Below are 21,140 nucleotides of genomic sequence, written 5' to 3' on the forward strand. Positions count from 1 at the left end.
TCCTTGCCCTCCCCTCTCTCTCACTGCAGGTAGTGACTTTTGGACAGACGGTGAAAAGAATCTCTTCAGTGCAGCTCTGGGAACTTACGGAAAAGAGTTCTCACTCATACAGAAAATGGTACCACTGTTATTCATGCGTTGCTTGTGATTTATGCTGCATTTTTTTAGTGGTTACCCTCTCAGTGCTTTCCCTCTCTGACCTGTGTGTGTCCTGGTGTGAAAATGACATGTATGTACACACATGAATCATCTCTAGCTGTTTCTGCAGCTATTTCTTTTTATATTGTGGTGGATTTTATTGTCAGTTAATTGAAATAATACAGAGTAGCATTCAACCATATAGCCACGGTTGACAACTGTGCTAAACCAGTTGTATTCTGCTAATGGAGGTGCCAAGAAACCAGAGTATGTTTCACCGCCTTCTGTCATCCGCATTAGCTAGAATGAGCGATGGCCCTCCCTGTCAGCTCATTGACTCCCTTTACAGTCACCTGAAGGTAACAGTTACTGTATATCTTGCATCTGTAGTCTATAATTTCATTGACTGCACTTGCAAGCTGTCATTAAACACCACATCTGCTGGTTGCCTTGATTCAATCTTACGCATTTATGAGATTACCAAGAGTGCACCGCCCTGCCCACAGCACCCTGTGTACAGGTTTTGAGTATTCACTGTGTTTGTGTGTGTGCATTTTGCAGGTGAGGACTAAAACTGTGTGCCAGTGTGTTGAATTTTTCTACCTGAGTAAGAAGCTCCAGGACAAGCAGAAGAAACAGAAGGAGGAAGAGAGCAGGCATGGAGAGATGGAGGAGCAGAAAAATGTAAGAAAGACCCAAGAGAAGCAGTCTGGGATTCAGTGTTAAGATCTTTTTGCCTCTTGTCATGATGTCCCAGCTGACTCTAGCAGCCCACTGGTGCTTCTTTTAGTTTGTGTTTTATCAATATCAGCCTTTTGGCTTTCTTTCTCATCCTCTTTCTGACTGTCTCTCTTTTCCTGTGGTGATTTGTCTATTCCCATGACACTCTGTGGATTCCACTGTGTCATGCATTCTGATCCTCACGATAGAAACAAACACAACAGAGTACTGTTCTTGGCATCAGAAAGAATATAGAGTTTGGTGTGGAAGCTTACAATTGGCCCTGTTTTCATAGACAACACCCACCTGTCAGCCAGTGAACAGACAGTTTGGACTGGAGGAGGCGCTTCCTGTGCCCTCATTGGCCAGTTTCTTCCCCTGCAAGCTGTGTGGCAAGTAAGTACAACCAGTAATAATAGAAGGAGCCCCAACAGGAACTGTCTCTGTGTTTGGCTTCAGGGCGAGCCAACAGATGGTTTCGATTTCCAAGTCTTCATTTTCAGTCCCGTCTTTCCTCTGTCCTTGCTCCAGAATGTTCTACAAAATCAAGTCCCGCAATGCTCACATGAAGATCCATCGGCAGCCTCAAGAGGATTGGACCGACAGGAGGCTGCAGCACCAGCTCCTCACCCAGCGTCTGGCTCTCAGTCGTCCCACCAACCTCATGCCCAGCACAGGCAGCAATCTGCTCCAGCTCCAGGCTCCAGCTCGGACCTTTTCTTCCTCTGGCCTCCCGGGAATGCCAAGCAACAACAGCAAAGTAGACAATGTCCTCAACTCTGTAACCAATAGCAACACCATCTCTCCCAGCAATGCCACTGTCCTAGATCCCAGCACTGTGGTGACATATAGCAACATCTCTGCATCAAATTCTCATGTAATCACTAATATTGATGGTGCAGGCTTAAATCAAAGAGAGCCCACCACTATCTTACCTTTCCACCAATCATGGGGCTCATTTGGACATGGCCCCGACCCTGTGACCTACTACTGCAACACAGATGGGAAAGACGATGTGGGAGCTGGAACTGTGGGGGGAAAAGAGCCAATCAACTGGCAGTAATGTTTAACTCTCCCAAAAGCATTACTACCACTGAGGTCGAAGACTCCTCCAAACTGTTAATCCAAACCAAATTTCAATTCAAACTTCAGTACTTTTTCAAACTATATTCGGAAAAAAAAAATCATTTTTGTACTTTTTGTTGTAAATTATGTAATTAAATGTGTTACATATTTAAATGTTTCTCATGCATTTGACATTTGAATAAAATTTGTAACCTTAAGGTCGTTTTTCTGTTTTTGACCAAGCTAGCTGTTTCCCCTTGTTTACAGTCTTTGCGCTAAGCTAAGCTAAGCTGCTAACTATCTTCCAGGCTGTAGCTTTATATCTAACAGACAGACATGAAAGAAATATCAATCCTCTCATTAAATTTTCAAAAGAAACCGAGTACGTGTGTTATCCAAATTATCAAACTATTCCTGTAGCAAACATTCAACTTGGTCTTCACAAACGCAGACATACATGAACAAACACAAAGACAGAGACACACTCAGCTTGTTGAAAGGTTTTCATATAACACCATAATGGGCTAATATTGACCTTGGTAGACCATCTCCTCTCTTACAGCTGTCTGGGTACTTGGGTGCCCAGAATTGACCTGTTGATGGTTAACTACAGTGTCCTGGAAGATGCCTGGAAAGAGCCATTATGAACGCATGTGTGTGGGCAGCGTGCGCACTGTTTGTGTGAGAGAGTAGGTCCACTAAAATGAAGCAAATACACACATGAAAGGATGATCTGTAATGACAAAAATCCAAAGACAAACAACTAAAATCTATGCATAAACAGCATCAGTGTTCATCTATATTTTGCTCATTCAAATTTAGTGTCTTCAGGTTTATTTTCATATTGCTTGCAGAGGATATGTCATCTCTATCATTGTGTTTACCTACAATTCACCTCTACTGATCAGTTAGAAACTTATTTCTCAGGTGCATTTCTCAAGGCAGTGAGTATTCTTTGGTCCTTCATGAGTGTTACTGCCACCACGACAGTGATAACAGTGTTTGCATGGGTGTGTGTACGGTCTATATATAATGGTCCATATATCCCTCTGTGTACCCTTGTTAAAGAAGGTCCTCAAGTGTATGAGTGCATGGATATGTGCTTGACTTTGATTTCATGCATCTCTGTATCGTATATGCATGTATTTAAGAGCATCATGTGTTCAGTGGTTCCTCCTCTCTGGCAAAAGTCCACCATGTCTAGCACAGCTTGTCCACCCATTTTTCCAGATTCCTTCTCGCACTCCACCTCCCACTTCTGTGATGTGTGTTTTGACTTCGTAAATGTCCTTCAGCTGTTGTCAGATTTGTCCTCTTCTCTTCATGTCCTCCTGTATAAAGAGTTTTAACTTCTTCAGCACTCTGATGGTTGTGCATTGTCAGACATTTTGTTCTCTTGTTTGCTGAGAAATCAGAGTAGGGGTAGTGGCAGCCAGCAGCACTCCTGACTATTGGCCATTTTCAGAGAGAGAGAGAAACAGAGAGAGAACAAGGACGTAGATTAAGGGGGAGAGGGAGACCAGACCAATGGGCTGAGAGCAGGGGGAAATGGGGAGGTAGTAAAGAGAGAAGCAGCAGCCATTCACCTATTCATGGTGAGCAGCTCTTTGCCAGTTGACTGCGCTCAGCCCCCTAACCACAACCCAACCCCACTTTCACTCATTTGCAGATTTTTTTTTTTTTTTTTCTTAGGCCAGAGTGAGAAACAAAAGCAGCCTTTTCAGGACTGTTGTGACAAGGTTATAGTGCATAAGAATGCCTTACCAACAAAACAACAGCACTGTCATCCTCACAAGAAATAACCATTACAGCTCAAAGATGAAGGCATGAGCAAAAGGAGAGCAACAAGAGACAACATGATCGATCTAGTTTATATTTCCTGTCAAGACATCCTCATGTTTAAAATATTTTAATAGTTACATTAAAGAGTGATAACATATACTGAGTAAAATCAAATAATATATGTTGCCAGCATATATTTGACCGAGTGTTTGCAGAGTCTACTATCTTTTATGCATAATATGTTTTAGCACAGCTCCTGCACATTCTCATCTTACTCCTTCCAGAAAATTCTAATTTAAGTAATGCCAGGCTGCATGTATGTACATGTAACATGGCTGGCAACACAACATGTCTTTATCTCACTGAGTGGTAAGACTATGCAAAGGCTGCTCAGAATGCTAACAAGCCATCATGTAGGGACACAAAAGAATGGCTGAACTTGGACAAGAAAGCGGTTCATACTGACATCAGATGCCTGTGACATGTGACGTAACGGGTCACTGGCTCTCTTACTTTTATAGGATAAGACTAGTTAAAGCAAACATATGTACTTCTCTTCCTCATCCCCTGAAGTGAGATATTGCACATGGAGGCCGACTGCTGTCATTGACACAGTTGGAGGTTGAGCTCTGTTATGTCATACTTGGCACAGGTGCACTATTCTGGAAAAAACTGAAACTTTAACATTTTATCCAACATTCCCTCTCTGCTGACACTTGATATCACATGGTAGGCAGTAGCCCCCATAGAAATGTTCTCAGTTGACTTATTTACATACCAGGCACTGATAAACATTTGATCGTTGTGTCTTACTTTCAGATAGTGGCTTGTTTTGACCACAGCAAACATGTTGAGATCTTTTTTCATCCACAGTCAGCGAAATTAAATTAGCACACAATCAGTGCGATCGGTGCACACTGTGCCGCTGGCCTCTCAGAGGGTGAAAGGCCACTTGGATGATAAATATTGACTCCCACCAAATGAACTCTGACATTTGTGCACTCTTTTGCGTGCACAAAATGACAACAGAATTGATAGTCACAGTCTGTTCTGCAGGGAAGGAGTCCCATAAAAATTCTTTTAGCTGGGCCCAGATCTGCCCTAGCTACAACAGGAGAGGTGATGCAACACTTTGGCATGTGGTTGGCCCACTTGGCGTGTCTGAGATGACTCTCTTTACTTCTAAAAGAGGTGTGTGAGAAATTATGAGAATAATCAGGACCTTTAAAAGACCATCTGGGGATAGAAAGGCTGAGTGTACACAGGAGGAGGAAGAACAGTTTGATTAAAGTTCAGCAGGAGAGACAGTAATAAGAAAGAACAGGTCATTTAAACTGACCAGGAATCCCAAAAGTTTAGGTTTGTGTCTCTATATTGTTCCTTATTGACTAACTAACCCCTTTGAACATATTGTCACATAAATTTTTGCTGATGCCGTATAGCTGGTTGGTTTTGAGTCTGTCCTCTCAGGAATGTCATTGACACAGACTCCGTTATCTGGCACCGATAAGAGAACACACAAGAGTTGAGAAACAATCATGTATGAGTGAACCTGGGTCAAATCTCCGTGTTTGATTATGTCTGTGTGTGTTACTGAACTTCTGTCCTTGCGTCACTACATGCAAACCTGGATAGATGCCATATGTATATATGTAATCTAGGGTGTGTATCCCCTCCAAATGAGGGTAGGATCAAGTGCTAAGAAATTACAGGTAAGGATTAGAGTTAGAAAAAGGAGATCATGAATGAATTGCTTCAATGCAATGTCCTCAAAAAGTGTGTATTGTGTGGTTCTTGAGATAAAAGCATAGCAGTCTATTGTCCTCTGTACAAAGCAGGGCTACAAAGAACCATTTTAAGAGCTTGTAATCAAATCCTGTCCTTTTGAGCTGTTTCCTGAGTTTTTTTCTTTCTTTCATGATGAGGGTCTGATCTGACATTAATGTTCAGGATCAAATTCATCTAAGTTATTCTGGTAACGATGTTGATTAAAAATGTAGAGAAGAAATCAATTTTCTGAACATACAGAACAATTGACAGCAAATACGTATAATAAAAGCAAATCAAATTGGTATGTTTAACTATATTTCAAAGGGTATGTAAATGTGAATATAAAAATATATATCCAGCTAGCACATCCATGCTTTCACTTATAAGCATGATCATTTTTTTTGCTTTTATTTTGAGTTCTGAGGCAGAACTTTCAAGTCGATATGCTGAATTTGTCAGCAAATAGCTGCCTATTTACATATCCAGCAAATATGGAACAACATTAGGATTAATTTGGACTTGTGTTTCCACCCACCTGATAAATTTAAGTTGGTAGCACCTGTCCGGCAGGTAGCACTTGAACAGAACAGAGCTATTGTTAAGTTCTTATTGTGTGTTATCAGTGTTAAAATGAGAAATAACACGTAATAGGTCTATAAAGCTTTGCACCAATGAGGGAAATTGTCCTTCTTGTCCTTAGTTTCTTCCTCTTCATAACACTTTTATGGCGCATATTACACACACACACAGGACGTGCGTGATGCTACGGAGGGTTGACCTTTGTCTCGAGCTCTTTAAATGGTGCCGCTCTCTGCGTGCGTTCATGCCGTCTTCTGTGATTGGTTGAGAGCCAAGGGGGAGTGCCTGGTTGCGTCATGTCACAGAGAGAGGGATGGAAGCTTATGGAGGGAGGGAGGAGAGAGAGAGAGAGAGAGAGAGAGAGAGAGAGAGAGAGAGAGAGAGAGAGAGAGAGAGAGAGAGAGATTAACAAGGAGTAGGAGGCAGGCGCAGTAGCAGACTCCTATATCCGCCAGACGGAGACGAACGGTGCCAGCTGCTAGCTAAGTTAGCTATAGTAGACAGTTAGCAACTAGCTTCAGAGTCCTAGCGCCTTTACTACATATGAGGGACTGAGCAAGTGTGTGCGCGGGTGCGTGTGTGCGTGTGTGACAGCTTGCGTGTCGACGCATTAAACGCCAGCTCGGCCGTCCCGAAGTCACTCCGCGTGTACCTGTGTGTGTATGTGTGCGCGCGCGAGAGTGTGTGTATAAGCCCCCCATATCTCATTCCTCTTCCGACCAGCAGTGTATCTGTGATTGTGCGCGTGAGGTTAGCAAGCAAAGAAGCAAACGCACCCACATAAACACAACCTTGATAGTCGACTGTTTACACTCGGTGTCCGGTTACCTGACAGCGGATTCACAGCATTTACTGACACCGACAGAGCACCAGCATGTGAGTACTGATGGGTAACGCGTGTGCCCGAGTATGAATGAGTCTTGTGTGCTTGTGACTGGCACTGAGTGTACTTGACCTAAACCATTTCCCTTTTCAGTGTCTGAACGTGTGAACCGTCCTTGGCATGTGTCTTCCTGTCAACGTGGTAACAGATGTTTCAAATGTAGCGAGTCCGACAGTCTTAACTGCACAGTTGCTTCATGTACAACTTGTCCCCCTGAAGTAAACTGTGTATTGAAAACTTGTTCAGAGAGTAAATACTGCCTTCTGTACTTTACAAGCACTCATGGCTGACGTTTTTTAAGCCGAAATGTGCACACGGAAACTTCAACTCCTCGTACCGGCTGCTAGCAAAGTGGCATCAAAGTGCTCCGTGGCTGCTGCTAGACTCTCGCTAAATTGGGAGCTTTTTCAATGGAGTTTTGTAATAGCGTGAGTTGACAACATGACAAAACGTGCAGCGAGGGCTTTTATTGCCAAAGGTATTGCCGCTTTTACTTTGTCATCTGCAGAATGGGTGGTGAGGTAAACTGAAATACTGTGGTGGGGCTCCTTTACCGGATGGAGGTATTTATATGGGAATCTAGGATTTTAAAGACCAGGAAACGTCGCAGCAGGGACTACATGTCTCCATGTGCCCACAGTGTGTTAGAAGGGAATAAATATTTACATGTTGGAACTTGTAGATTGCATAACACGCTTGTTTTCTTCTTTCTTCACATGAGAGCTTGTAATTGTGTGTGTGTGTGTGTGTGTGTGTGTGTGTGTGTGTGTGTGTGTGTGTGTGTGTGTGTGTGTGTGTGATGGCCTCATTTTTCCTCACTGAATTTCTGTGTTGCAGACATTTGCTGTCTGCTCTCTCACCTTTGAACCCGTACACGTGTATGGGATGTGTCAGAATCATTTCAGGAAAGCAGCCGTTAATTGGTTTCAAACAGAGGTACATGCGGGACAGCTGCCCCCATCGCAGATCTCCGGAAAGCACAGTGGGAGCTGTGCAGTGATCAGACGGTTATCTTTACGAGTCATGAGCTGAACCTGCAGTAAATCCTCTAGCAGGAATGTGATCAGATATGCTTTTCAGCCTGTTTTTGTCTTTGTTCGCCTCAGGTGACTGTAGTGGCTTTGTGTGTTTGATGGACATGTGCCTTTCACTCAGTCACCTTGATGTTTCACTTGTCGCAGTAATGCCAAGGTAATAGGCTGAAAATGTTCAAGGCGACTGGGACGCATAGTTTTTTTTTGACAATGACACACACTCCAACATGCAAATCTCTAAAGAAGACGTTTGTAGTTTTAGTCAAAATTAAATAACTGAATGCTTTGGGCACTTTTAGATGCAGATGAGGGGAGGCCAGGGATAGTCAGAGGATAGTTTTTCTCCACAAGCAAGGATTTTTGTAAGCAAGCCTTTTAAACCTTATTTCTTGAAAGTTTCAAAGTCATTTTGCATGATTTTTAGGACGAATTAAGTTGGTTGTTGGAGGACTGCAGATGCCGAACACTCAAGTTCAAAGTGTTTTGCATCAAAAGTGGTACAGCGTGTCTCTCAGCGTGTGCCACAGCCTCTTAAGTCTGCACTTACAAAATGCAGGCGTCTATCTGACTGTGTCTGTGCTTCTAGTTTGGGTTGTTTTGCTTTTCAAAGCAAATTTTTCTTTTATAATGTCAAGAGAGTTTCAGTGTGTTTTAACAATAACATTGTCTTAACAACGCATGCTAATGGTGACATATGTTTCCCCGAACTAGACAGCAGCTGCTTTGAAAATACAATAAATTGAAAAGTCTGCAGCTTGAGCTGGTGCAAACTTGCCTCAGCAGCTTTTGATCATTGCTGCCAACTAATTGGAGTCATGACCTGTTGTTAGGGTTCTGAGAGAAAGAAAGAAAGAAAGAAAGAAAGAAAGAAAGAAAGAAAGAAAGAAAGAAAGAAAATTTATTTTATAACACACGCTACATGCACAGGACATGCACACGCCATGCTTCGTGAAATTATTTCTCCGCATTTGACCCATCCATCGTCCGTCCTTCCTCCGCGGCATACTTGGAGCGGTGGGCTGCCAGCTGACAGCGGCGCCCGGGTACCCAGTTCTTTCTCTGTCACCATTGGTCAGGTGGTCTTGCATGTTTTTAGCGGGGGTATATTTTATGGAGGATACCCCAGGTGAACACAGGGAGAACATGCAAACTCCACACAGAAAGGCAACTTTCCTGGTATGGTGGAGGACACGCCCCCCCGTGCCCACAGCAGGAATCGAACCCGGGACCTTCTAGCTGTGAGGCTGCAGTGTTGCCACTGCTCCACCAAAGAATGACAAAGTAGCATATTTGTGCTTCCTGGGAATTCTGAACCTTTTGACTCTACCAGGGCACCATCCAGCAAATAGCTGAGACGTGTGGTGAAGGACTGAGAGTGGGATCTGTCAGACCGGGAGGCAAGTAGTGAATGAAGACAGGGCTGCCTGTGGTGAGAATAAACGAGCAGAGTCCCACGCACCCTTATTTGACAAACAACCCTCTGAAGGTGATGACATAAAGATTATTTTGGTCTACTTTGTCACACCTTTGCTGAAGTTCTTGATGGTCTTTAGGTGTCTGTCTTGAGCAGTTCCACCTTGTTGTGCTTGGAGGTATAAATAAAACTTCTCACCTATTAAAGCAGCCAATGAAATGTTCAACTAAGCGGCTCCTCTACTCCACCCATCACTTAAAACATTCCTTTCTCCTCCAACTTCTAGTATATTCTTTTGGTTTACGCTGGACCCTCAACGCGTTGTGTCCCATCTCGTTGTCTCTTTGAACAGGAAATGCATCAGATTTAGGAGGTGTTCCTTCACTGGGCCTCAAAGCACTGACTGATGATATGGTTCATGAAAGACTGATCCAGCTGTGATTAGCGGGAGCTCAGCAGAATCGTGACACCATGCATGCTATGTTCAGCGTCAGCAGTATCTGGAATCTGCTTCTTCCCTCGAGGTCAAAGAGGGTCTAGTAAAGCTTAGCACCATGTCGCTTATGAAGCTTTCATGCTCTCCTCATCCACATTTGCACACAAGATGTTTTAGTCTTTGGTCACTACGCAGAACCTCTCTTGCTAATCTGTGGTTGTAAAGAGAGCAAAGTTTTTATAAACAGGTTCTTATGAAGTATCTAGTAGATATTTCCTCAGGGGAACCTCAAGTTCAAGTTGAAAAAATGTCCTTGATGGTCTGTGATGATATAACCCAAGATAATCGGTTAAATAATTATCTGCTATATTGCAATTACACATGCACTTTTTATTCAAGAATTATGCAAGAAGTCTGTTTTTCCGACATATTATCTCCTAAAGGAGCAGCCTGTAGCAGCAGGAGGCTGGAGCATCTTGTTGACACAGCTGGTAAAGAGGCTGACAGTGAACGGCGAGAGCGAAATGTTGCAGCCTCCTCTGGCTCTAATAATCCTGTCAATGCAGCACAAACTGTGTGTTATCATCTGCTAATGCAACTAGTTTTCTGTTTGTTGACATTTAGATCTTGCTCAAGGGTCCTCTTCCAGGTCCTGCTCAAGGGTAGAGAATTACTTGTTACTGTCTTATTTCCCCGGACTCGTGATCTGCCTCTCCTCAAGCCAAATATTCTAACCTTTCTGCCACCGTTACCCACTTTTTAGTCCAGTCACAAGCATCTGTTATGTCTACTCGCAGCCAGCCTCAGTAACCTTGTTCCTGCTGTTGAAGCACACGTTGCTGTTGATAATTGGGACCTTTATAAACCTCATCCTTAACTGTCGCTTGCTGCTCTGACGCAGCTGATCTTACACGTTAATTTCTTTGCAACCTAAATCTCCTTCCTGCATGAATTTCAGCGAGGATGATAGTTTTGTGGTAGCCAACAGTCCGACTCCTGCTGTTCTCTCAGCCTATGATTGCATGGTCACGCTGAATAGGAGCCTTACGAGCTGATCTTTGACCTCTGCCATTAGCAGTCGAGCTTCCTCCTCGGTCTGTTTACATTTAGATTAAGGAATAAACCATTACGAAGATATGACATGCTCTTGTGTTTGAAGAGCCCTGATCTATTTGCACGCACACGTGGAGTCATCCATTCCACCTATCAGCCCAGGGACAGGTAGGGCAGAGGAGGAGACTGCTGAGGTGGAAGGAAGGAGGGAGGAAGTGAGTGTGGATGAATGCACACTCATTTTCCATTCACTCGCTTTCCCTCCACATCTAATGACAAACGACTTTTTCAGGCATTATTTGGATGCTTGTACGTTAAACAATTAAGCAACCGCTCTGACATAAAAGGTCTGTGTGTGCGTGATTCAGCGCGAGTGAATGTTTGTCAGGCGGTCTTCAGTTTAAATGTGTCGAGGCTTGAGGTCTGTGTCATGTTACATGCTCAGACCAGTCTTAATAAGCAGTGATAGAGAACATTATGTTATAAAGGTTGAAACTCCTGTAGCTATATATAACTAGAAGCATCTGTGGATCTTCTTTTCTACATTAGTAAGCTGCAGACCTTCACTGGATTCATTTCATCAGCTTAACCCTGCCCATCCCACCACTGGGCTCGTGTTACAGACGCATTGTGCTGCTCAGTCTTGACTAAACCCACAGAATTTGATTATCAAAATCAGCTTAGGCTCCAAGGTTTCTGAAAGTATAGAATAAGTCGTGCTGAACTATTGGGAAAAGTCTGTAAAGTGATAAATGGTGATCTATAGTAGGGTGGGAAAAAATCGATTATGATTTATAAATTTGTAATCAATATTTCTTGAATTGATAAAACAATGGCATATGATTATTACATCACCATTAATTACCAATACAGGAAATTAGCATCTTGTTAATATTTTCTTAACAAACGATCGACTCTATGTGTGCTCATACTTACAGGCATATATTATATTATATTATATTATATTATATTATATTATATTATATTATATTATATTATATCATATTATATTATAATAGCTGCTGACTTCACACTGCTAACTCAGTCTGCTATTCTGCAGCTCGATCCTGTAGTTTGCTTGTATTTACGCCTTTAATTAGACGTATGCTGTAAAGGATGAAAGGCTGGATTATCAGTTATTGCACAACTGCTGCAAGATAACCATGTGTATGTATTTGCCTGACAGTCGTTCAATTAGGGCAAAGTTAATGCTAGTGATGCGTGTTTGTGTGTCACAATATCACGGGCTGCGTGCGTCAAAACACAACAGAACTTTGGTCTCAGAGAAGTTAATGTGTGAACCCGAAATCCCCTCAGTACTTTTAAGCTGCCAAGCGCACGCTGGCTGTTCTCAGGACTCTGCAACCTTTAACTTTGGACAGAGGAGTGATGCGTTCGTGCTGTAGCACGTGTTTGTCACGATTTAGCGGTGGGGTCAGACAGTTTTGGTTATTCAGAAACTTTGCGGTGAGGACGCTTGTGCTTGTTTGTGCCCCTGTGTGTTTGTGTGTGACTTGGAGAGAGGACAACAGCGAGAGAGAGAGAGAGAGAGAGAGAGAGAGAGAGAGAGAGAGAGAGAGAGAGAGAGAGAGAGAGAGAGAGAGAGAGAGAGAGAGAGAGAGAGAGAGAGAGAGAGAGAGAGAGAGAGAGAGAGAGAGAGAGAGAGAGAGAGAGAGAGAGAGAGAGAGAGAGAGAGAGAGAGAGAGAGAGAGAGAGAGAGGAGGTCACGGAGTGCATTTGGCCAAAAACATCCACATTCCAGTTTGGCTCTCCAACTGTAATTTAATTTTGTTTTGCGGCTGTTTTGAAACTGATGTTAGCGTTCAGGGCTGAGGTGGGGAAGAGGTTGTACGGTAAAGTCTTATTGAACTATTTCAGCCACGCCCTGGACAGACAGGGTGATGAAGTCATTGAACAGGACGACAGACATTCAAAGCTTCATTTGAAAACCTCAATAGAAGCCTAAAAAAATGCTATTCAGTACAGCCCTGACGTCAAGAGATGTACATATTAATGGCCGAAGATAAGCTAATATCATTAAATGGGCCTTAACTACCAAAATACAGTATCTTGTGATGTGTTTTGCCCATCTGAGTTGACACTACAAACCTTTTGTCTCCACTGAACTGTAAGTTTTTTGTACAGAGTAACAGAGTAAACAAAGGTTCATACTTAAACTTTGGCGAAAATGAGGGGGTCTCCTGCAGGTTTGGAGCCTCCAGACTAAATGCTGTCGCTGCACCTCAGCTCGGTTTCTGCACCCTGGTTTGAGTTGTGCCAGATGCCTGGGAAGCGCTCATAAAGATGTTTCAGTATCTCATGGTCTCACATGAAAGCAATTACAGATTGAACGCGCTGGTTTGAAGTGGGTTGGATTGTTCGTATGTGAAACAAGGAGACAACCCCACTGTCTCATTTATTTGTTCTCAGTTAAGGGCGAAGGTCACATTCTTGTGCCACTGTGGCGACCTACTGAAAGGTCTGTTAAAAAGACTAAGGGAAACCTGCTTTTACATATCAGACCCTGCATGAGTAATGGCAGCGTAACGCACTGTGAAGCATGAAAACATTTGTAGCCTGAGCCTTTCATTCATTGACAAGCTTTTTAAAATGTGTCTGGTGTCAGTCTTTCTCATGTGTAATCAATACAGTATGATTTCATGCATTGTTACACCCCGATCACATGAGTATCCTGACTTAGTTTACAGGCCTGTGGACAAAAGTGATATCAGTGTAAGCCTCGTAATCCATCTGAAAGAGATTTGTTAGAGTTCTGGAGGGGGGGTTTCTGTGGCTGACTTGGATTTTCTGTCACTGTTGATAGATGGATGGATTTTCTCTCCCCTGTTTTCCCTTGAAAATACACACATTTACAGTAACACCTACACAATTCAACGCAATCCATGCGTCCATCAAAAGCAGCGGCGTGGCTTCGGTGTCAGCGCAGTTATATCATGAGGTGTTCCTGTTTTTTTGTCCACCCTGTGTGTGTGTGTGTGTGTGTGTACCAGACAGTGACTGAAAACATACCAGCTGATAATTGACATGACTCGACCTGTTCCTCAGAGTAAACAGTCGCAGCCCGGGGCTGGAAACCGATCAGCTCGATCAGATCGCCCGTCATGATTAGAGGACATTAAGTGATCAAGCTGCTGTAGTTGGGTTTGCTATCATGAAAGCGGATAATAAGGTGGATATTGTGGCATCACTCTTTTACTTATGACTGTATGTTCAGTGTCGTGCATGATAATATGGATTCCTGCTTCATCAGAGTCACAGGGAGTAAAGCTTGATTCTGCTGTGAACCGATCATGTGCCGTAAAAACGCTTCATGCTGAAGTCGACTTAATCTAGAGCACGAGTGCTGAACTGTGAGCGCACGTTAGATTTTCCTGATGTAGCTTTTTTCACTATGCTGCAAACGATAATTCATCTCATTCTTTATGCCCAATGCTGTCAATCAGTCTCTCGTAAGCGGACACACACACTTGCTCGTGCCTTAAAGAAAACATTTCCTAAGTGTTCTTCAGATTTCAAGAGGTTTACATCTTGGTGCTTCCTCTGTGTTTTTCCTCAAACTATGAGTCAGACGCCAGAACGGACGAATGTTTTCCGCTGTGACTCCCCCTGCATGTGCCACGATGAGCAATATGTTTTCATCAGTTTTCAAAATATACTCTACTCTGTGGGGGTAGGTTATAAAGATGAAGCCCCGCTCGCAAAATCATTATTCCTTCCTTTTCCGTTTTCTGTCTTTTGTTTATTTCCTAGTCTGAGTCCTGATAAAGAACAGCTTTATCTCTGAGGCCAGAAAAAGGAGACAAACCAGCAATTTGTCATTGAGGCGCAGAACTCAGGCTGTGGCAGCACCAGGTTGTGCTGCCACAGCCTGAGTGTCAACGCCATTTCACATTCCTTTCATGCCACAGTTCAGCCTGGAGTTTGCTTCATTGCGTTTTGGTAATGCTACCGGTGAGCCACATTTTTGTTTTGGGTCCATCCGTCAGTGCAGGGAGACAGGAAGGACGGGAGGAAGAGAGTCGTGAGCTGCGCTGCAAAGCTGTGGAATAATGGTGTTGAAAAAAGAGAGATCTCGTGGAATTTTGGATGTTTTTTGGATGTTGGAAATTTTCAGCTTAGCATGTGTGTTACTGTTTCAGGTCAGGAAGTTTCCACTGCAGGCCACGGTGTCTGGTAGATTTCCATCCTTTGGGAGATTGAAGAGCATCTTCGATAACAGACCACAGCTTAAGTGAACCATCGTTAGGCTGCTGGCTAGTTATATTTTAATGTCATTTTCTGTACACAAATCAATGCACTTTGGTCTACTTTTGTCACATTTCTACACTTAAAAACTAAACTTTAAGATATTGAGAAGCTGGTACTCTTCATTTTGACACTGACCCACACGTTTGTTTGACAACTTAGCTTCCAGCTTCTCTGAGTGAAGTGTAAACAAAAACAGAACACAGTCATTTCCAAACAAACTCTGTTTACCTTCAGTGGTTTTCTGAAGTGTTCCTGAGTGCATGAAATGGTATCCTTTATATAATCATGTGTTCACAAAGTGGTGAACCTCCCTCCATCCTTGCTTGTGAACGCCAGAGTCTTTCCAGGATGCCCCTTTCATACCTGATCATGATACCTTCACCTGTTACCAGTGAACTTGTTCACCTGTGGAATGATCCAAACAGGTGTTTTTGGAGCGTTCCACATCTTTCCCAGTCTTTAGTTGCTCCTGTCCAAACTTCTTTGAAACACGCTGCTGGCATCAAATTCAGAATAAACATATATTTGCAAAAATCAATGAAGTTAATGAGGTAAAACTTTAAATATATTGTCTTTGTGCTGGTTTCAATTGAGTATGTATCACCCAAACACCTCGTTCATAATAAATATGCTCCTTGGGTAAGAAGTTGTATCGGAGAGATAAGGTTCATGCAGGACACAGATAATATTTGACCTGTTTTTGCTCGCCTGCCCGGTTCATTTGTCCTGTTCCCATCTGCCCCGCTGTTGTCTCCTTTTTGTATTCAGGACTCAGGAAACTGTATCTGTGTCATAGCGTGCTGCTGCTGCTGTTGTGTCGGCACCGTCTACTGTTTCAGCCTGAGCTTCCACTGCATGCAGACAGCCTCAAGGCGTTCATTGAGAGTCAAAAAGCATCTATTCACTGAGTTTTCATCCACTTCTTCATAGTTAATTCTTCATTGATTTGCTCATTTCTGAGGTTTATGTGACGAAATGAGTTTGATTTGTTTCATTTATTTGTGTAATTCATTCTAATTAGAGGTACGATCACAACACTTGTCTACAGTGTTGCTCTGCCTCTCACCCAGTGCATGATGGGATAGGCTGAAGACTGTCCCAGCATGTCCCAGCATGCACTGATGCAAAGTAAAGGTGAATTACTGTACTGTTAGTTAACTTTATCTGCCATCGTGTCTGTCAGTGTCATGGTTACATTCAGTGACATTGAGCAGCAGACAACACATCAGTTCAATATCTCTAAATTTACACAGGACATGCAGTAATTCACCTTAATGTGAAACCCTATAAACCAAATATATTGTTACTTATAATACGACAAATCGGTTTTGCTTCATTCTTTATTGGCATGTTCTGGGATGTCCAAAGAGTGGCACTTTGCCAGATGAGCTTCCACTGACTGCATCGCTGCTGTTTGACCACAGTGTGGCAGCAAAGGACTGCTGGTGAGGTTTAGCCTTGTAGCCAGACCAGAAGAAGAAGCTTGCTCTGTATTGTCAGGCTCATTGTCAAAGAGCTACCACCAGTAAAGCTGCCAGTTTCCCCATTGAATGAGACACTCATCGTCTAGCTGAGGAGGTAGATGTCTTCAGTACGTGTATATATGTGTGTCTTTGTGTAGTGGTGCTGTTTTCATGTCGTTGTGGATGTTCGGTCACAGGGTGCTTCAGTTCAGTATTTAAGTGTTGAGGGGATTATTGATTATAAAAGCAGCCATCAAACTGTAGTGCCACTGTTAAATGTAATTGTTTTTGTCTTTAAGCCAAATGAAACTTCATCCAAACTTCATCTTCAGTATTTAATATTAATTCAGGTACAGCAAGTCTGTGCCACTCTATCACCTTTTTTTCTGTGTGTGTGGACAACATGGCTTTGTCCACAAAGATAAATATCAACAAGTTTCCCACAATTAAATCTATGAATGGGACTAATGAGAGCCATTTGTGAATGATTTGTATTTGCACATTTCTGGCAGAGGAAAAAGATAATTTGTGCCTTTTTATTATTTTAATGTGGAGGAGGAAAAAAAAGAGAGACACCACAAACACACCAGAAACTTGTCTTTAATTAGTCACACCTGCAGCTGATTGGCGGCCGGGAGGAACAGCAGCTGACTCGTGCCTTCCTTTTATGGAAAGCCAGTGCCTCTGACTGGGAAGATGGGAGATGAATGAGACTTACAAAGATTTATTTTAGGGCTAAAATCACCTTGTAGCAGTGAGACCACTCTAATGACAGTAAGATAGGAAGATATTTTCTCTAACAGGGTAACATCTCTTCTCTCCAGTCTGACATCAACCCACGGTGTTTGATTCCTCAGCCGGCTTTTCAGAAGCCAAGGTCACAGGTCTCAAATTATTTAGACATAATCCATCTTTTTCTTCTTGATCACTGGGATAAGTTTGCTGCTACGTATCAGTACAAAACCAATTAAAATGTTCTGAGAAAATACCACACAAGTTGAAAGGCACATACAGCCCACAGCAGCGACTTAATAGGGTCTGCTGTTTTAGTGGATTTATCTCCCTGAAATCTCTTGTTTAATCATTTTCAAAGCGTTATCAGCCTCTTATCATGAAAGCATCTTTTTTCACCTGCGAAACTGAACTTCAGAGACAGTTACTCTCTAGGTATTGTAAGAAAACATGAGTTGCTGTTGTGTATGTTGAACGTTTGGTGTCCTCTTCTCTCAGGATGTTGCAGTACGTTGTGGTCCGAGGCGGCCTCGGCCTGTTGGCTGTGAAGAGGGCGTGTCTCCTCTCCCGCCTCGCCCACTCAGCCCCGCGGACTAACCAATACCGACCAATCAAGAAAGTCATGGTGGCCAATAGAGGTAAGAGCCCATCCACTGAAGAAGACAAGCAATTCGGATAGCGGCATTAAATCAAACACAGTGCTGTTTCATTTATAATGTAAGGAAAAAAGTTGTGACATTTCGAATGTTCCCCAGGCAAAAGAACAGACTCTTAATATTTAATAGGCAACATTTAGTTTGCCTTAGTGCATGCTAATATTTAAACACACATTGTCTGGGCGGCTGTATGAGCTAGCTTTGTTTTCTTCAATCCAGAAGCACCAGACGTTTTAACACACTGGGAAAAGAGGTGCAATCATTGTCAACACTGCGCACGAGGAATTCAGAATGCTTGAGTTGGTTCAGCGTTTTCCTGATTTCAGATCTTTCTGGATGGATGGTTAGAAATAGATTGGACCCACCAAATATGGGCAAAAGCATTCATTTGTTCCTTCCCATGCTTTCCTATGCTGCTGTACGTGAAGCCTATATTACTGGGATTGAGATCTCAGTGGAAATATAATTATAGTGTAAACATCACCGACCTGCACTGGTAATACTGGTAATCACCGGACCTGTGCTGTTAATGCTAATGCAGTCCAGAGAGGCCCTCAGTGTGCACTCATGGTGAATGTCAGGTAACATGCAGGAAGTAAGTGACAAATAAATGCTCTCATGCTTTTATTCAAATGCTTCCCGTTCTATTCATTCCTGCGGACGCATTTAAAGTGCTTGATTTGCTTCAGTGTTTTCATAAATTCCAATTGATCGGTGCGTTGGGTTCCGAGTTCAATTTCAATTCTGGACACACGTCGTGCTCTGCAGGCCTCCTACTGCACATAAGTCTGTACTGAGCGTAAGCATGCATACATTCATGTCTACCCTCCCATAAAGACTCTATTTAACTGCTTTAATCCATCAACTTGATTCAAATAGATTGTGGTCTCTGCCACACATCCGCACGCACACACTCGCACACATTGCAGGGCTTTCCGTCAATCTCTCTCCTCGGCATCGGCGTGGCGCGATATCAACACTGCATTAGATCGCATTCATCACAGCGCGGTGCACCGGACCGTGCTCGGCTTCACTGTGTGTATGTGATGAAGAGAGAGACCGGACCCTCCTATCATATCAACCCAGATTCCACTTCACCAAGCACATCTCCTCTTTTCTGTTGCTTCTCTGCTCCTTCGCTAATTTTCTCCTTTCCTCTCTGCTCTCCTCTACCCCTAGTACCTCCTCTCCTCTCCTCTCCTCTCCTCTCCTCTCCTCTCCTCTCCTCTCTTTGCACTCCCTGTGTTTTTCAGCACTTGTCAAATGTGATTTCCTCTGAGCCACTTGCTGTCTTCCTTTTTGCCCCATGTGACTTTGCTCCTTTTCACGCTGTCTTTTCATTCCGTATTTCATTTCCCTCCTTTCCCCCCTCCACTGCTTTTCTTGTCTCCTCTCCACTTATTTGTCACTTATACTTAAACTTGCCAAACTGTGTTTCTTTGGTACCTTTATGACCTCCTTCTTGGTCATGTCCATTTTCACTTCTTTCACTCTCTAGATTTATTTGTGAAATCCACTACATTTCATCTGTCAGGCTTTCCGTACCACCTCGTCCTCTTCTCTCTGTCCTCTGTCATATTTTCATCCATTTTCATGTTCCCACTGTTGTCGTTCTCAAAATTCACTTTATTTCTTGCTTGTTTTTTCTCTCTCTTCATCTTTTTTTAATGCTCCTCAAATGTTTGGACGCTGTCCTCCCCTTCCAGCAAGAACAACTCATCTTGCTAGTTTTCAGTGACTAAACTTTTTTTTTTTTCCCTCCCATAAAAAGTGTGTTGCTTGAAAAACAAGCATTTGGCTCCAGTGACAGCAAGATTAAAGGCAGGGAGTGTTTTGGTTGTCTGAAGCTGAGATTTTACTGTGTTTTTCAGAACAGTAGACTTGTAGCGTCTGGACATTTTTGCACAATGTGATGAAGTATGCTGGTTAGATTTGCTTTGTTTTCACATCTTATTTATGGTCTGAAAAATTCAAATTTATTTCATTCTCTCATCCCAAAATAGTGCCAATGCTACAAGTTTCTGATAATCATTTTAAGTGTGTGCTTATGAAAAATAAACAACTACAACCTCCCTGTACGTTCACATTTGAATAATAAAGAGAATAAAAGTGACGGAGAGCAGGAGCAGCATTTAGAAAGGCAAAATGTAGCAGAGCAGAACGCAAACAATGTGGCTGATATTTTGGTAAAATAACCACCTCCTGCACATTCGTCCCTCACATCTCCCTCTTGTCTTCCAGGTGAGATCGCCATCCGTGTGTTCAGAGCCTGCACCGAACTGGGGATTCGAACGGTGGCCGTCTACTCTGAGCAAGACACTGGACAGATGCACAGGTACTAACGTCTGCTGCATTAGAGCCGAATGGGTCCACACAGGTTTAAATAAAGAAAGCGTAACCGACAGATGTCTGAGTGAACTGCCGGGCTGCCACTGCTGGGTATCGACCATGAAATGCTCACAGTTGATTAGAGCCAACAGCAATTAAAGGAAGCTTTGGAGCATTTTTCTTCTCTCTAGCGCTTTGGGCCAGCTCTTTGTTTTGCGATTGGTATCAAGTAGGGACATAAGTATAATTGTATTGACATAACAAACATTCGGGTAATCACGCTGCTTAGTTTCCATGCACAAACATCCTAATTTGCCTCACTGTGAGCTTTTCTGTTCCCCTCTATTTTTTTTAACACAACTTGCTGTATGACTGTACTTTCACCTGATTCTCTCTGTCCTAACGGCTGACTGGATGACTAATCTGAGTTATTACAGTGGGCTTTAGTTGAGTAAATACTGGTGCCTACTCTTTACTCAGAGTTTGGATATGCTGCCATGAATCTATAATGGCTTTTACACACCTGTGTATTTTGTATGCTTTGGCTGTCGCCCTTTCACCCCCCTCACATAAATCCTTTACCCTTGTCTTCACAGGCAGAAGGCAGATGAGGCTTACCTGATTGGAAAAGGCCTGCCACCTGTTGCTGCTTACCTGCACATTCCTGACATTATCAAAGTAGCTAAGGTAAGGAGCGTTTACAGCACGATGGTGTTAAGGTTTTTGTATGTAGGTTTTTATGTCGTTATATTCCATTTGATCCTAAACAATAACCCTACTAACCGTCCTTAGGTTGGACAGTCTTAGTGAGGCTGACA

The 21,140-nt window shown here is 42.9% G+C and overlaps 2 protein-coding genes across 2 annotated transcripts in view; both read left to right on the forward strand.

Moving 5' to 3' along the window:
* Window positions 1–2,125, forward strand: part of LOC139351801 (uncharacterized) — a 9,204-nt gene extending 7,079 nt beyond the window's left edge. The window contains exons 8-11 of the mRNA XM_070993806.1: window positions 30–118; window positions 700–822; window positions 1,154–1,254; window positions 1,390–2,125. Coding sequence (XP_070849907.1) covers window positions 30–118; window positions 700–822; window positions 1,154–1,254; window positions 1,390–1,921 — 845 coding nt within the window. The 3' untranslated portion in view covers window positions 1,922–2,125. The remainder of the gene's footprint in view (window positions 1–29; window positions 119–699; window positions 823–1,153; window positions 1,255–1,389) is intronic.
* A 4,310-nt stretch (window positions 2,126–6,435) lies between these two features.
* LOC139351094 (pyruvate carboxylase, mitochondrial-like) overlaps window positions 6,436–21,140 on the forward strand; it is a 251,754-nt gene continuing 237,049 nt past the window's right edge. Inside the window, exons 1-4 of the mRNA XM_070992772.1 lie at window positions 6,436–6,930; window positions 17,837–17,976; window positions 20,236–20,329; window positions 20,919–21,009. Of these exons, the coding sequence (XP_070848873.1) occupies window positions 6,929–6,930; window positions 17,837–17,976; window positions 20,236–20,329; window positions 20,919–21,009 (327 nt within the window). The 5' untranslated portion in view covers window positions 6,436–6,928. The remainder of the gene's footprint in view (window positions 6,931–17,836; window positions 17,977–20,235; window positions 20,330–20,918; window positions 21,010–21,140) is intronic.

The sequence above is a fragment of the Chaetodon trifascialis genome, chromosome 23 (assembly GCF_039877785.1).
Source record: "Chaetodon trifascialis isolate fChaTrf1 chromosome 23, fChaTrf1.hap1, whole genome shotgun sequence".
In the NCBI taxonomy this organism is placed as follows: Eukaryota; Metazoa; Chordata; class Actinopteri; order Chaetodontiformes; family Chaetodontidae; genus Chaetodon; species Chaetodon trifascialis.